This window comes from Ahaetulla prasina, chromosome 1, assembly GCF_028640845.1.
Source record: "Ahaetulla prasina isolate Xishuangbanna chromosome 1, ASM2864084v1, whole genome shotgun sequence".
Lineage (NCBI taxonomy): Eukaryota > Metazoa > Chordata > Lepidosauria > Squamata > Colubridae > Ahaetulla > Ahaetulla prasina.
In genome coordinates, this window is record NC_080539.1 from 119,046,372 (window position 1) to 119,062,372 (window position 16,001).

Here is a 16,001-nt window from a genome sequence, read left to right on the forward strand (position 1 = left end):
TACCAGTTGAGTGAGCAAGACCAACATTTTCAGACCTATCTTGTTTGGGGGGAATTTTTAAGGAGCAAAACTGGCCCTATGACCACCATGTGAAAATCCAATTGGGGGCTTCTATAGGGTTAAAAGGCACAACCTTATATATAGGAATCCACTTGGAATCCTAGTGCCCTTCAAGAAACCATAGTCCAAAACAATAACAAGGCTAAATTAAAAATGAAATTTGGTTACGCAAAGTTTAAAATAAAATACAATTCACACACTTATTCCCACTTTGCTTCTGTGAAATTCCAAGGGAATTTTTGAAAGAGCTTTGAGTGGGTTTTAAGGATGTGCATTCCTATCAAATTTTTTTGTTTAATTATAGAAAATTCCTTATGTAGCATATCTAGACTTTACTTCTCTTATTTTAAAGCACAACTTGTGCTTTTATTTATAACTGTTATTCATTTAGGAGTAACTTGTGAGTTGCCAATTTTGCTGATGATAACAAAATATTCAAGTTGGTGAAAACCAAAAGGGAGTGTGAAGTGATTCAGAAGGGTCTCTTTGATCAATGAAATGGCAAATGTGGTTCAATTTAAGAAAGTGTAGAATGATTAACACTGAAGCACTGATTTCACATATAATGTGATGAAATCTGTTCTGTCTATAACTAACCAGAAAAAAGATTTGAGACCATAATGAACAGCTTTAGGAAGGTGTCAAAGAAGTGCATAGAACTGTGAAAAATGTAAATTTTAGAATTCATACTGGAAAGGGACTAAAAATTGCCAATAATGTAATACTTCTCTTATACAAATCTGCATTATGTCCTCATCTGGAATATCTTCCTCATTCAATGAAGTAGTGCTGCCTACTAATTTAGGTGGCTTTAAGGCCATTCTTAAATTTACTTTTATCATGGAGGGTAGGTCTTTCAAGGGCGATTAGTTTGAAAACATTCCTCTAAAAATTTAGCATTTGTGTCAGGGGATTTATGCATAGTGTTTGTCTTTCTCCCTCTCTACATAAAAAAAATTAGATAAAATTAGAAAATTAGCAGAACATAAAATCTTATGTTTTATTATTATAATGTTTCCTGAGAAATCTACCTCTAACTGAATGAATGAATGAATGAATGAATGAATGAATGAATGAATGAATGCTGGCATATTGTACTTACATGAATAGTAAAGAATTAAGCCCACTTCAGAAGAAATACTGCAGTTGCTTAATCCTATACACATTTACCCAGGAACAAGCATAACTTAATACTGTGTTAACATTAATAACCTAATACTTAATATGCATTACTTTTGATTAAATGTAGTGTAAATTACATATTCATACAGAGAGACATGTAATATAGTTGCAGAATTAAAAATTGGATGGGAGACAGGTTTAATTTTCATCTGTGTCATTATTGCCTCATACATCCGATATAAATTTCTTCTGCAAATAGGGCTCGAATGATGAAGTGTGAAGGGGGTTTAGATTAGAAAACTAGAAGTCCTCGATTTATAACAACAATTGAGTCCAAAATTTCTATTGCTAAGTGAGACAGTTGTTAAGTAAAATTTGCCCTATTTTATAACCTTTCTTGCCATAATTGTTAAGTGAATCACTGCAGCTGTTAAGTTAGTAAGATGGCTGTTAAGTGAATCTGGCTTCTCCATTGACTTTGCTTGTCAGAAGGTCGTAAAAGGTGATCACATGACCCCGGAATGCTGCAACCGTCATAAATATGAGTCAGTTGCCAGGCACATGAATTTTGATCATGTGACCATGGGGATGCTGCAACGGTTGTGAGTGTGAAAAAGGTCATAACTCATTTTTCTCAGTACTATTGTAACTCTGAAGGGTCACTAAATGAACTGTTGTAAGTTGAGGACTACTTGTACATGGGATCAGTCTAATTATTTATCCACCTCACCTGTTTAGTGAACACTTTGAAAAGTATAGATGATCTAATCAAGGATAGTAGACCCTCTCCTCTACCTTAGCTTCAGAATGAACAGCCAATAGATGTAATAATTTATGTTAGAAGATGAGGCATTTGATTGACAATGGTGCCCACTTTTTTGTTTTTGCTGCAGAACCAGGCAGAAAATGGAATAATTACTTTAAAGTAGCTTGTTATTTGTTTACTGTTAGTTAAAAAATCAGCTGATTTATTTGTTTGTCCATTTATCCAAATTATATAACCGCCCATCTCTCTCAAAGGGGACTGAATTTAATTCCTATTTTTTTTAATTGGCAAGGATGCAAATATCACTTAAGTAACATGCATCATTATTACATCTGTTGACTTTTAATAATCCATGGAATTTTAATAACTACATGACACTCAACAATCACAACAGAAACAAATGCACAAATCTATAAGAATTACGGCATTTCCTGAAATACAAAATGTTCTACTTTTTGAAGTACTGCAAACTTGGTAACATTGGCAACAGAATACTTTGCAGAATGTTGACAAGAAATAGTTAATTGTATAAAAACAATTACAGGGAAAGATCCTTAGTATATTTGTAGGAATGCCTGTTGGAATGTGTGTATTCCAACCTGGCTAGTGCATTATACACAAGTTAACTCAGGGTTCTTCCTCACAGTTGATTTAAAGTGCTAGTTACCAGTGCTTGATTGAGCTGGCAGAAAATTATTCCAGTGCAAAAATTGTGCTCCTTTTCCACCACCACCCCAAACCCTTTATGGCCATAGCATGATGTCAGCAAAGGTGCTATATAAGGTAGAGGCTGGCAGATTCCCCTGGCTTTGTTTTCTCCCCATCCACTGAATGTAATCAGCCAGTGAGAAAACATTCCCTTCCTATGAGTTGGGGCTGGCAGATAAGGTCCATTTTGACAGGTGGCCAGTTCAGGTCTGTCTTAGTCAAAACTCACTGTCTCACAAAAGTCTTTTGTGGGGTTACCTTAAAGCAGAGTTCCCCAACGTTTCTGGCTTTGCAGTTGGCCGGGGGGGGGCAGGAGGAGAGGGGATAGTTCCATGTGAGTGGCCGGCAAGCGTACATGCAGCTCCATTTGCGTGAGCGCTCATGCGAATTGAGCATGAACACATGTTTGCCTGCCGCTTGTGCAAACGGGGTGAGACTGCACATACGTACGTGCTCACTGTTTCTACAGCCTGGTTGGAATCCCCTCACAGCCCATTAGTGGGCTGCAGCCCACAGGTTGGGGACCACCACCCCTTAAAGCGAATGTTTTAAGTCCTGTTCTGGAACAGCATTATTCTGGTACTAATTTAGAAGAGTGATAAACTTACAATCAAAAGCATTTTGCACCTGAAACACTAGACCTACAGCCAGCAATCTTTCTTCTGCTTTATTAAGCAGCCTTCCCTTCCTCACCACTCTTCGGTTGCTGCTCAACTGTTGCAACGTATTGCCTGCTTGAAGAGGAAGCACTACTTTAACCCTAGAACAAGTAAAAACAACTCATGGAGTGAATACTCCTAGGGATCGGTCATGCTATGGCTAGATGCTAACGGGCAAAGCTTTCAGTATAGTATCACTGTGTATTGAAATATCAGAAGCCTGTATCTGCTTTGTAAGCTTAGACAGAAAGCAGGACCTCAGTGTAGATTTCTCATATTAGGTATTCCTTCAGAATGAGTATGTATGTATGCATGCATGCATGTATGTATGTATGTATGTATTTATTTAACTAAAAAAATTATAAATTGCCCAGCTCCCTCAGAGAAGGCCTCTGGGTGGTGCACAAGTAAAATATTAAAACATAAAAATGTATATAAAATTTAAAATAGGCAAAGTTGATTAAAGTTCAATGTTAAAAGTAATTAAAGGAAGGGTACTCAAGGTTCTAATCAACCCCATAGCTGTATGAGCCCCAAGCAAGATTATCAATACTATTATCAGCTTTGATACAAATATGTAACGGGCAATTATACATTTGACAATTCTATGTTTAAAAAGGCTCTTTTGTGTTCTTTTTAAAAAAATGTTATTTTTTGATACGTAGGTTGCCCTAGCCAAAGATCATTAAAAGTGCATATTATATTGGCATAGACATGCTTTTTAAAGGCAGAGAAAATAGACAATGGAGAAGTGAACCCACAGAAGTGTGATTCAATAGTTAAGAATCAAGCTATCAAGCAGAAACTGCACTTTTAACTCCATTCAAACAAAGCTTGTGAAAAGTCACGAAAGTCTTATTTAAATCCCACTTTAAAAATTGTATGGTTCAGAAAGTATTTGATAAAGGTTAAAAAGCAGGCATTACATTTCATATAATTCCAAGTTTTAGAATTGCTCTTCCTAAAATTATCTTAAAATGTATGGTGCTAAACCCACAAGTCCCAAATTGCCGTTTTACAGATGACTTAGCCCTGGAGACCAGGTTGATTTCCTGGTCTTAAAAGCTAACATTGCAAAGGACCTTTTTATTAGCCTAGATAGAGCTCACTACCATTTCTTTGCCAGAGTTGTAACAGAATATTCCATGAGATAAAGAAACAAGACACTGCTGATGTGTGTAAAACAAGTACAAAAATGTTGCATGACAAACACAAGACATATGTAATGAATTTAAGGGAATGGGTTGAACAACTTGAACCTTTGCCCCTGTTTCTGAAATGGCAACCTTCTTACGTCATCCTACCTGAAAATATCGGCATCAATTCTACTCACACAGAAGACTTTAGGGATTACACGAACCTTTACTTATTCTGATTTCGAATTCGGAGACACCTCCTTTTCAGTGGTGGCTCTAGATCTTCTGGCCCTGTGCTGAGAATTGGCGTTGAAATAATGCAGGGTCCAATAGCAGTCTTGTCCACTGGTCTGGGTACAGGCTGGATGACACAGCCTGCTTTGGGTAGCATCCGCAAAGCATACGCATGATCCTCATCAGCTGGATTGTTAAGGTTCGGATCTTGTTTGTCTCCCCCAAAGAGAGACTCTTCCCCCGTCTTCTTACCAGACTCTCCTTCTCGGCGACAGTTTGATGTACAGTTATTCTCCTTAACGGATTCCAGCTCACTCACTGGCAGCTCCTCCAGCAAACAGGGTTGAAGCTGAGTCTTTTTCTGTTCTTGGGGTGTTTCTGAGTTCTTAGAAATCTCGGGGACTTTTGTGCCATTCACAATGACATTGCAGGCTGCAGCTGCAGCATTTTCTGGAGTGCCAGAGGCAACTGGGAGGGAGGAGCCGCAGTGAGGTGGATCACCACCCGGTAATGTCTTTGTTTCGGTGGGGCTGCAATTTTTCCTGCAGTCACTGCAGTTCCTTTTATCTGAGCTACCTGAAGTCAGATTCACAACACTGCTAGCTTCATGTTCAACTTTGACTTCAGCATACAAAGCCCTGTGGATAACGTTGTGTAGTCTAGACCTGTGACCTACAGTTAAGTCTATCACACCATCCTGTGGTCCCTGTAGTACTGTAGGAAAACCAAACTTGTTGTTCACAGGACTACTCGATCTCACAGTCAAATCAACAACTTCATTTTTACTGTGCTGCTGATGCACTTGGGTTTGATTTAAGGACTGGCCTGAGCAGCCTGGTGATGAATCGGAAGGCTTGGAAGGGCCTTGTTTAGAATTCCTGGGGGACACAGAGTTACTTGTTGGCTTAGCCCCTGTTGTGTCGTTGGGTGTATTTGGAATGAAGCTTTCCCCGTTGCTCGAGAAGCCATTTGGGGGCTTGGAATCATTGATGTGAGGAATGGGGATTGGAATTGGGATTGGGACAGGAAGTGGAACAATAACAGGATATGGCACTAAGAGGGTTGGTGGTGGCACTAATGGGGCGAGAGATGGCAAACCAAAGTTCATCATCTGTGGCATGGGCATAGGACCATTTGGCATCATGCTTACAGGAGGGAAAGGCAGGCTGGGCAAAGGAACTCCTGGCGGTGGAGGGGGTAGTAAGCCTGGAGGATTTCCAGGCATGGTTGGAGTTGTTGGAGGATGGATATGAGGGGACAGCATTGGCCTATGCATTGGGCTGGAAGTGGGTCCCATATTTCTAGGACCACCTGGTGGCGGGCCAATTCCAGGAATCATTGGATTGGACAGAGGGCTATTTGGATTTGAGGCATGATGAGGTGGCCCTCGAATAAACGGTGGACGAATCTGCTGCAGAATTTGCTGCTCCATGAATATGGGCAAGGGAACTGGTCCACGGTTTGTCATCACCATGGGCGGACTTCGAGGTGGGACACCGATTGGAGGCACAATACTAGCAGGTGGCTGAACAGAAACTGGTGGAATATTTGGATTCTCATTGATGGGAATAGGTTTGGGAACCGGTGTTGGGATTTTAGTGACAGAGCAGTTGGCAGTATCAGATGGAGAGGCAGTGGTAGACGAGGATGGTCCAGGACCTTGAATTTGGCCAGCTGCAGACACTGGGGATGGGGCCTTTCTCCGAGCATCTGCTAGCGATATATTCCAAGAATCTGGAGTCAGCAGCTGCACCCCAGTGCCTTCTGCTTTATTTTCTACTGGAGGATGTAATGTGCTGCAGAGTCCAGCTGGAAGATTGGCCTGTGTCTCTTTGTAGAAAATGTCCATTTTGTACTGATTGAGACATTTTGCACTGCAGAATTGTAGCCTTCTTTCCCCGTCCCCAAAATCCAGATACTCTTTTGTGTGTCTTATGTGCTTACACCAGTCACACACCTACAACACAGTAACAAAATCAAAACAGGTAAGAAAAAAGTGATTTCTTTTTTATGTCATTTGCATTAAAAGTATTTTTTTTACTTTTGATAACTGATTTTTAAACATCTGAATTACCCAGAAAAAAATATATTTCATGAAATTTGCATGACATGACCCAAAATATATTTGATCTAACACTGTTATGTATATAGGCAAATATATAGATATATACAGACACACATGCTTTCACATAACTTATTTTTATAATATTTAATCTAGTTGTCATCTACAATGCTTGGAACCTTTAGTAAATGAAAACAATAGTATCGTGCATGTATGTATGTTTATATCTACTTTCACATCTAAATGATGTTCTGGAAAAGCAATAGGATTGTAAAAAGATTTTTTAAAATCATTACATTAAAACATAAGGTAATATATTTAGTGGAATTGAAGTACTGCTAAATATAAAGTGACTGTCCTATCAATCAGAAAATCCTTACATCAGGTCTTATCTTTGCCATGAACTAAGAAAAAATTACCCTGTATTAGTTTACTCAAAGGAAACTATTCCATTCAAGAGGATTTAATGCCTAAAAACTACAAGCAGGACTGCAGGCTCAGAGTTTGTCTCCACATTCTACAACATATAACCTATGTGATTTTTGTTTGGATTTGCCCTCTTTCTTCAAAAATATTAAAAGTATTAAATAAAATGAGCTGGAAGTAAATTTCAATGAGCATATTGAGACTTTTGAGTAAACATGTATAGAATTGTACTTTGAAACTTCATATAAATGTTGGAGATTTTATTATAAAGCATGATCGGAGTCCAATATAACATTAAGAAGCTTAAAATCAATTACTATAATAGGCCTTGGTTCAGATTATGGTATTTATGCATAAGCACAGTTGAATTGGTCATGTGGATTTTGACTGAAAAATGGAACTCTAGTTATAAAAATAAGATCAAGGAACACTTGGAAAAAGACATCATGATTTTTGAAAACTGAAAGCAACTCATCTATGGTATAAGAATGCAACCTGACATTTTAAATTAGTGAAGTGTCATAAATAGCAATGGTGGAATAGTATTACGTTGTATCCAAAAAGGAAAACCATCATATAGCATTAAATTTGAGTTTTAATTATGAAGTACAAAATAATAATAAAACCGGGATGAATTTCAAGTATTCAGAAACTGTGATATTTTAACAAGCTGGAAAGATTATCCAAGCTGTTTGCCCATGCTTTTTAAACTAGTCATTTTTCAATATACTTTTGGCAGACAAAAATTGATATAACCAATTTTCAAAAAATAAGACAAAACCTCTTATTATGATGCTAGTCTTTCTGTACCAAATACAAGTTATTTTATGTCCTACTATTTGGTGGGGTAAAAATACTGCCAATTTAAAAAAAAAAATTATGGTTCCAGAACTAATTAAGCTGTGAAAGGTTTTCCCAGTTGTAAACCATTAGAAACCAAAGTTCAAAAAATAGACATTCTAGGTTTCCGAATCCATTACTTTAGAGAAATTATTATGATTTCATTAACACATTAATACTGTAACACCAACAGCTCTCACAGATGGCAGAGACATGATCTACAATGCAAATATGACTCTTGTTTGCACAAATGCCTTTTCCTTCATATGGCATTTTAAACAAAATTAAAATGAATAATCTTTCCACAGCTATAAACAGATCAACAGATGTCAGAATTTTCGGTGCCTTTTTTACAGATTTTATACACAGTGACAGTCTCGGTTTTTGTCATTCATTCCATTCTAATAATATTACAAAGATTTTTTTCTCATGCTATCTATGATACATATATTGAGACAAAAGTATACGAATGCACTGTCCTTTGTACATCTTTGCACAGTATTCAGAACTGGAAAACCTTATCTTAAACATACACAAAATGATGCCATAACAAAATGATAGCATTAAAGTAAATAATGTAGATTTAATAACCATTTGCCATATAAACAAATTGAAAACAACATATGCTGGGCATTTGACTAGTCGTAGTCAATTCTTGATTTTTTTCAGTGATAACACTTAAATTGATTAAAGCTTGCACATTTGTTGAACATCTCACTGGCATTTCAATAAAAGCCAGAAAACAACCCATATGAATCAAGCCTTTTTGACTTAATTTAGTTCAATGGGCATTTATCATATACATCCTCAACCAGGGTGGTCATTGACGTTTATTCCTTGTAACAAGTCACAATATTCTAGCATGTCTCTTTGGAATAAGCTTGTTGTAGTGTGTATGAAAACACATCTGAGCAATCGGTGGCACCAAGAGCAAGTAATTCCTTAGCTTAAATTATCTTGGTGTTACAGGAGATAAACAGGCTGAGACCTCAACCTCATATGAATTAGGTTTACAACACTGATAATTATTTTTCCATGTTGTGTTGCTTGAAGAATTGTGTTCCCAAACCGATTCTTTTTCTGTTGCCAATTAAAGCAATTTTACAGTTGGCCAGCCACTTTTGAATATCCAGTGCTATTTTTGATGCTTTTATCTCACTATTTTTCCATATCCAAAGTGAATCCAGTCAATTTACTGCTTTGTTAGCTGTTCTGAAACTCATGTTTTAACATAAAATCTAAATGCTCCTTGCCAGTGGTGGGTTGCTACCGGTTCGCCTCGGATTGGGAGAACCGGTAGCGGTGGCGGCAGGATGCTCCGCCCACCCGCCCGTGAGCAAACCAATAGCAACCTAAATTGAAACCCACTACAGGTCCTTGCTCAATTTAAGAGCAAACTTTTTTAAAAAACAAACAAACAAATTTGTCCAATATTTTTAACTAGGGAGGGAGATTGGTGGGACAGCAAAATCCTACAATTAAATAACATGTAAAGTATTTAATGGGTATGGAGGTAGTCAGACAACTCACTGATTCCAGGAAAAAAAGAAAGTTTAGGAAGTATTAAGACTTACTAATTTATATGTAAAATGAGCACTGGTAATGGTTTAGAACACGCAAATTGCTTTCATTAACACTTTCTATAAAGTAATGATTTAAAAGATAGAAAAAGCAAGTACAGCCAAAACTAACTCCGGATAGGAAGATCAGAAAAAAAATGATAATGAACTATATATTTTATCTACACAGCAATGTTGACAAACTCTACTTAATCAAGAAGCATAGGTGAGCATAGAAAGTTGCAACAACATCATATAATTGATGAAGAAGAAAGGATTGGAAGGACAATGAAGAATACTGAATACTGAATTTCCTGAATACTGGAAAAATTAAACTGGTTGACAAGAAAGACCAGAAGAATAAAAAAGAGATGCAGCAAGGCAAAATATTACATGGCCAGTGCATCACACACACACACACACCCCACAAGCAAACATACAAAACCTGGCAGGTGAAGCAGATAACAACAAGATCTGGCAATAGCCAAGAGCAAGGAAAATTAAGAAAGAAACTGAGGAACTAATTCTGGCTGCACAAGACCAAAGCTTCAGAACAAATACATACAAAGCCAGAATTGAGATGACAGCAACAGATAGCAAATACTACCTCTGCAAAAAAGCTAAAGAAACAGTGGATTACATAGTGGCTGCTGCAAGAAGATCACACAGACTGACTACAAGCAATAGCATGACAAAATAGCAACAATGGTATATTGGAGTATCTGCAAGAAATACCATTTGCTTGCAAGCAAGAACTGGTGGGATTACAAAATAGACAAATTAACAGAAATGAAGAAGCTAAGGTGGTCTGGAATTTTAGAATTCAAACAGATAAGCACCTGTCTCATAACACCCCAAAACAATTTTTGATAAGAAAAACAAAACAGTCTGGATAGTGGATGTTGCAGTACTTAGAGGACTGCAGAATAGAAGACATAAAGCTGGAGAGAAAAAAATACAAAGACCTACCAATAGAAGTGGAATGATTATAGCACACACACACAAAAAAAGCAAAGATAGTTGCAATAATAATAGGCATTTTAGGTGCAATCCCAAAACATCTGGAGCACCACTTAAACACGATCAGCATTAATAAAATTATTCTCAGACAAATGCAAAAGGCAGCTTTAATTAGAACATGTTACATCTTGCAATGATATCTTTAACAACATCAAACAACATCTGCCTATCAGAGGTGCTTGGGAAGGACTTGATACATGGAAGAAAATGTCAAATTGAATATAAACATCTCGCTGACTGTGTGATCAACCATAGTAATAAGGCCAGAACTGAAAAACAGCGAATGATTCAAAGTGCAGATTGTAGAAAGAAGCAGAAGAAACAGTAGTTTCAGCACATTCAGCTCATGTAACAAGATCGCACCAACTGATGATAAACAATGATATTACACAGTTGCCAGAATAATTCACTGGAACATCTGTAAAAATTATCATGTGCCAGTAATGAAATATTGGTGGGAACATAGAGTTGAAAGGTAATAGAAAATGAACAGACTAAAATACTTCGGGATTTTTTAATAAAAACCGATAACGTTTGTCACACAATATACCAGATTTAACTATGGTTGGAAAAAAAAGGAAGTGTGGATAATTAATGTAACAATACCAAGGGATAGTAGAAAACAAAGTCTTGGAGAAGATCACAAAGCATCAAGATCTGAAAATCGAAGCTGAAATATTATGGCATAAACTGGCCATGGTGGTCCCAGTGGTTATCAGCACACTGGGTATCATACCAAAAACTCTTAGATGGCAAATCTGTATATTGGCAAAATTTCCATCTGTCAGTTAGAAAAGGCCACACTGCTTGGATCCACACATATACTATGCTGACACGTTATAGCATCCTAGATTCTGAGAAAAACTTGATGCATATGAAGGGAAATGCCAGCTAATGAACTGGCAGCTATGATGTCACATTATCATGTATATAATAATAATGTCAAATTCACCATCAGTCAATTGCAAAAGGCAGCTTTGCTTAGAACAGCTTACATCCTGCAATGATAGCACTAACACAGGCCTGTCAAACTCGTGGTCTGCAGGCCAGATGCATCATGCACTGGCCACATCCATGCCTGGTTTAGCGAAGGGAAAAAAGTTGCGATACGTTATGTGACCCTGCTGGTGACGCCGTGAGTTTGACAACCCTGCTCTAACACCATCAAACATCAAGATCTACCTATCCCAGGACCTTAGAAAGGACTTAATAAGTGTACAAAAATGACACAGTCATCTGGCTGACTGTGTGACCAATAGCAATAAGAAAAAACAATAAGTAAATAACTATCGTATTTTTCGGAGTATAAGATGCACTGGAGTATAAGATGCACCTTAGTTTTTGGGGAGGAAAATAAGGAAAAATCTGATTGGCGGGTGGATCAGCCTCCTGGAATACCCCCAATCAGCTGTTCCCAAAGATGAATTTTAGCAATAGGTTCGGAAGTTGTGAGCTCTGTGCCTTGCTTTTTTTTTTGCTTTTTTTCTGCCTCTGAAAACATCTGAAACAGAGCTTCAGAAAAAAATCCTCTGAAGCTCTGTTTGGAGGCTTTTTTTCTAAAGCTCTGTTTCTGAGGCTTTTTTCCTGAAGTTTCGTTTCTGATGCTTTTTTTTCAGCCTCTGAAACCTCCCTGTGAGAGACTGGGCGGGGCTACATTCAGAGTATAAAATGCACCCAGATTTTCACCCTCTTTTTTGGAGGGAAAAGGTGAGTCTTATATTCCGAAAAATATGGTAATAAGGAAAAACAATTGGAAAAATTACAAAATATGAGGACTTGTTGAATGTTTATGAAAAAAGAAACCTGTTGTTATATCAGTCATGACTGGAACCCTTAGAGTGATACCAAAAGGAGTTTCTTGATATCTGGAAATACTGAATTCATCAGACCTAATAAATAACCTAATTTTACTACCAAAAAAATCATCTTGCTTGGAACTGCCAATATTCTTAGACACCATTTTAATAATTCTTAAGTATTGGTTAGGACTTGAATTATTAAATTTCCACCAATTTTAGACTGTGAATCTAATTCAGATTACCTATATAGTAGGGAAGAGGAGGAGGAGGAGGACTGGCACATGCCAAAACACTTAGCTACAACTTATATTATCACCCCATTCTTCTGAATGAATGTTTCACTTTTGTTAAAACATTATTTATTAATATTAATTTGATTTTACTACAACTAATCTCAAGGGTATCCTGTCAACAAAACTTGTAGAATAATTTGCTAGAATTCAAACTGATTTGAATTACCAGTAGTTGAATTATTCAACTAATCATTTGCTAGAATTAAATTGAGTGTTCCCTTTAGAATGCACAGCACTGATATATGTTTACGTAGCAGTAAATCTCTATTTATTCCAAATGAATAGGAAAATGGGTTTAAAATGGGTTTAAAATCATGCTCTGTTAAAATTATAATGAAATAACTTCATTATAAAAAGAAATAGCCACACATGCAAGCAAAGGAAAATATCTCTTTAAAAACACTAAAAGGAAAAACAAGTCCTAAGATTTAAATCTTAATTTGGGAGGGAATGTGGTAGAATTTTAACCAGCCGAATTTACTCAGCATGCAAATTACTTCTTAAAATAGATCACATACTGTATATTTTACAGATAGAAAAATGTTGTTTTATTGAACTGAAAGATATATGTTCAATCTGTCACAACTTAAGGAATCAGAATGAGCTCATAGGAGAAATCTGTAATTACTCTGAGCATAATATTAGTCAGAAGTAAAATGAATAATTTTGCTCCATTTTATTACCTTGGGGATATAGCCATTTGTATCATAAATTCATTGACCTCATCTGAAATGATAAATCTGTAAGACAGATCCGATCCATTAATTCTTAAGTGACATTATTTCTACTCCAGTAATTTTTATTCTATGTGAATAAATGTGCTGCATCTCTGGTATAATATGAGAAAGAGAAATAAAGACAGAGAAAGAAAACTAGCTGTGTGTGACTTCATAGTGTTAAGTAAAATCAATTGGATAATTACTAGATATTTAGTTCATCAGGGATGTTGTCAGAAACTGATTTATTGTCATTACACTCCATATTCTCATTTTTATCTAATGGGAGAATGTATTTAGTAGTCTGTGATTAATATGTGAGTGAAGAAGATTAATATTACATTTCTTTCATCTCAGTAGATCAGATATTTGTATAGACAGCAACATTCTCCCACCAGGCCATGTCCAGATATATTGGATTACAACCCTCATATTTCCAGTGAACACAATCTAACACCAAAGCCATACTGGGGAACTGAGATTTCTAAAACTGAGTAAGTTCTCAAAATCAGCTCAAAGAAGTTTGACAGTGGAGTTTAGCAGAAGATTTCAAGAAAAAAGTCTCCAACTAATTTTTCCCTCTATATTGTTAATGTGCTCCTGGGATCTTGATGAAGGAACAAGTAAAAAATAAAAGCCTTTCTACTGTTATTATCTTAGGAAATAGGAGTGAAAATGTACATACCTTACAATAACTGACCAACAATCCCTGTGTCATGTTTGTATTTCTACCTAAAAATGGCCTGACTGATGTCTACAATTAATACAATCCTGAAGTAGTGCTTGAAAAAAAGATCAGTTTTGGAGCAAAGAGTAAACAAATCTTAGTAAGAAAGGATGCAGCTTTATCAGGTCAAACAATGGAGGAGCAACAATAGGAGCTGACAGAGGAAAAAATATTCCATGTAAACAGGGGAACGGAACAAAGGAGCATGAGCAATGGATAACCTCACAGCAATGAAGTTGAAACACAGAAGATGCTCAGCACTCCTGCACTTTATGTTTATTAAAGATGTGCCTATAGTGGAAAGTTCTTGTTATTTGAAATATGCAAAAATTTTGAGTCTTTTTAATTACTACTGACAGCCTTTAAGTAGATGTGTACAAACAATACAGTAATATGGTGACTATACTGGGTACCCAAGAATAAATAATAAATTTATTCTCTAGATTATTAATATTAAATACTGGGGACAATTATACCTAGGAAAATATTTCTTTTAGTAGATGTGAATGAAATCGAATTATTCAGATAAAGGGGATACCACAAGTTAGAAGAAAATATCGGTGTTATGGGATCTCAGAAAAAGTCATGGCTTGTTTAGGGAGGCACCATCATCCTGTATGGAGCATGTTTTCCACTTTACATCCGGAAAGCTGCAATTTCCTAACAAAAGAGCTTTCTTGAGATGTGAAAAATGCCAGTAATGAAAAGGATCGATATAGCAGATGATTAGTGAAGAGGACAAAATGTAATCAGATAACAAAATAAAAGTCAAAGCTGTTGGACTACTTTTTTGAATGTCTTCTCCAACAATATTATTTGTATTTCACATAACTATGAACAGCAGGATGAAGGCAGACAATAGAAATTTGAGAAACATAGTCAGGGAATGCCTATTTACTTTGAATAAGATTATACCCCCCAACCAGATAAATTGCATCTTGAGAAACTGACAGAACTTGATAATGGTCTGGCTGAATCTTTGTGCATTGTCTGTCCCTAAATTCAGAAATTAGTGAAGAAAGGAGCCAGATAACTACAGATCAATCAGTCTGACAATCTAACAACATTTCAAAAGATTCTAGACAGATCTTAACGTTTTCACTCAACGAACACTTTAAAAACAACATACCACAGTCCAACATGGATTGGCAAGATAACCTTGTCACAAATTTGGAGGGAACAGGAGAGACCTTTCTTATTATGAGAACATTAGACAACTAATATTTAAGTTAGGCTGGGTGGAGTAACAATTAAATGGATAAATGTCTTCCTTGGAAATCATGCACATTCAATAAACAAAATGAAATCTAACAGAGAGAAATGCAAAGCAGTAAGAGGTGAGGAATGGGCTTGGCAATAAAAGTGTAAAAATGATCAACAGTAGTTATATACAAACTAAGAAGAACAGTTAACAATTTAAGGTTGCATCACAGGAATAATTCCATTTTATTTTGCATTGATGAAACCCCACCTCCCTTCATTAAGGAGGATTCAGATAAACTGGAACAAATTGAAAAAGCCAACAAAAATAACTAAGAGATTAGAAGATACTGTAAATCCTTTAATGGAAGATTAAAAGATCTGGAGAGGTTTAGCTGTAAAGAAGACTGAAGGGGAATATGATGAAAGAATATCTAATAGAAAAGTAAAGCTGCAAGCTATTCTCTAGACAGGACACAGAATACTTGCGGAAAGATTATAACAAGTTGCCCATATACATACCTAAAAATCAAGCGAGACAAAATAAAGTAATATATACATTTTGTAGTAAATTAATCAACAAAAAAGCTTTTAGATGAGTGCTCCCTCACGTAATATGCTCAAGCAGAGACTGGGTACCATCTACGTGTAAAGTTTTAGCCTGGATTCCTACT

At 36.4% G+C, this 16,001-nt stretch overlaps 1 protein-coding gene across 5 annotated transcripts in view; it reads right to left on the reverse strand.

The window, feature by feature from the left end:
- SOBP (sine oculis binding protein homolog) overlaps window positions 1–16,001 on the reverse strand; it is a 161,782-nt gene that overhangs the window by 9,719 nt on the left and 136,062 nt on the right. For all 5 annotated transcript variants that reach the window (XR_009154045.1, XM_058174305.1, XM_058174311.1 and 2 more), the window contains one exon: window positions 4,676–6,642. Coding sequence is in view for 4 of the 5 variants with exons in the window: in XM_058174305.1 (XP_058030288.1) it covers window positions 4,678–6,642 (1,965 nt within the window). In the remaining variant the exon portion in view is untranslated. The remainder of the gene's footprint in view (window positions 1–4,675; window positions 6,643–16,001) is intronic.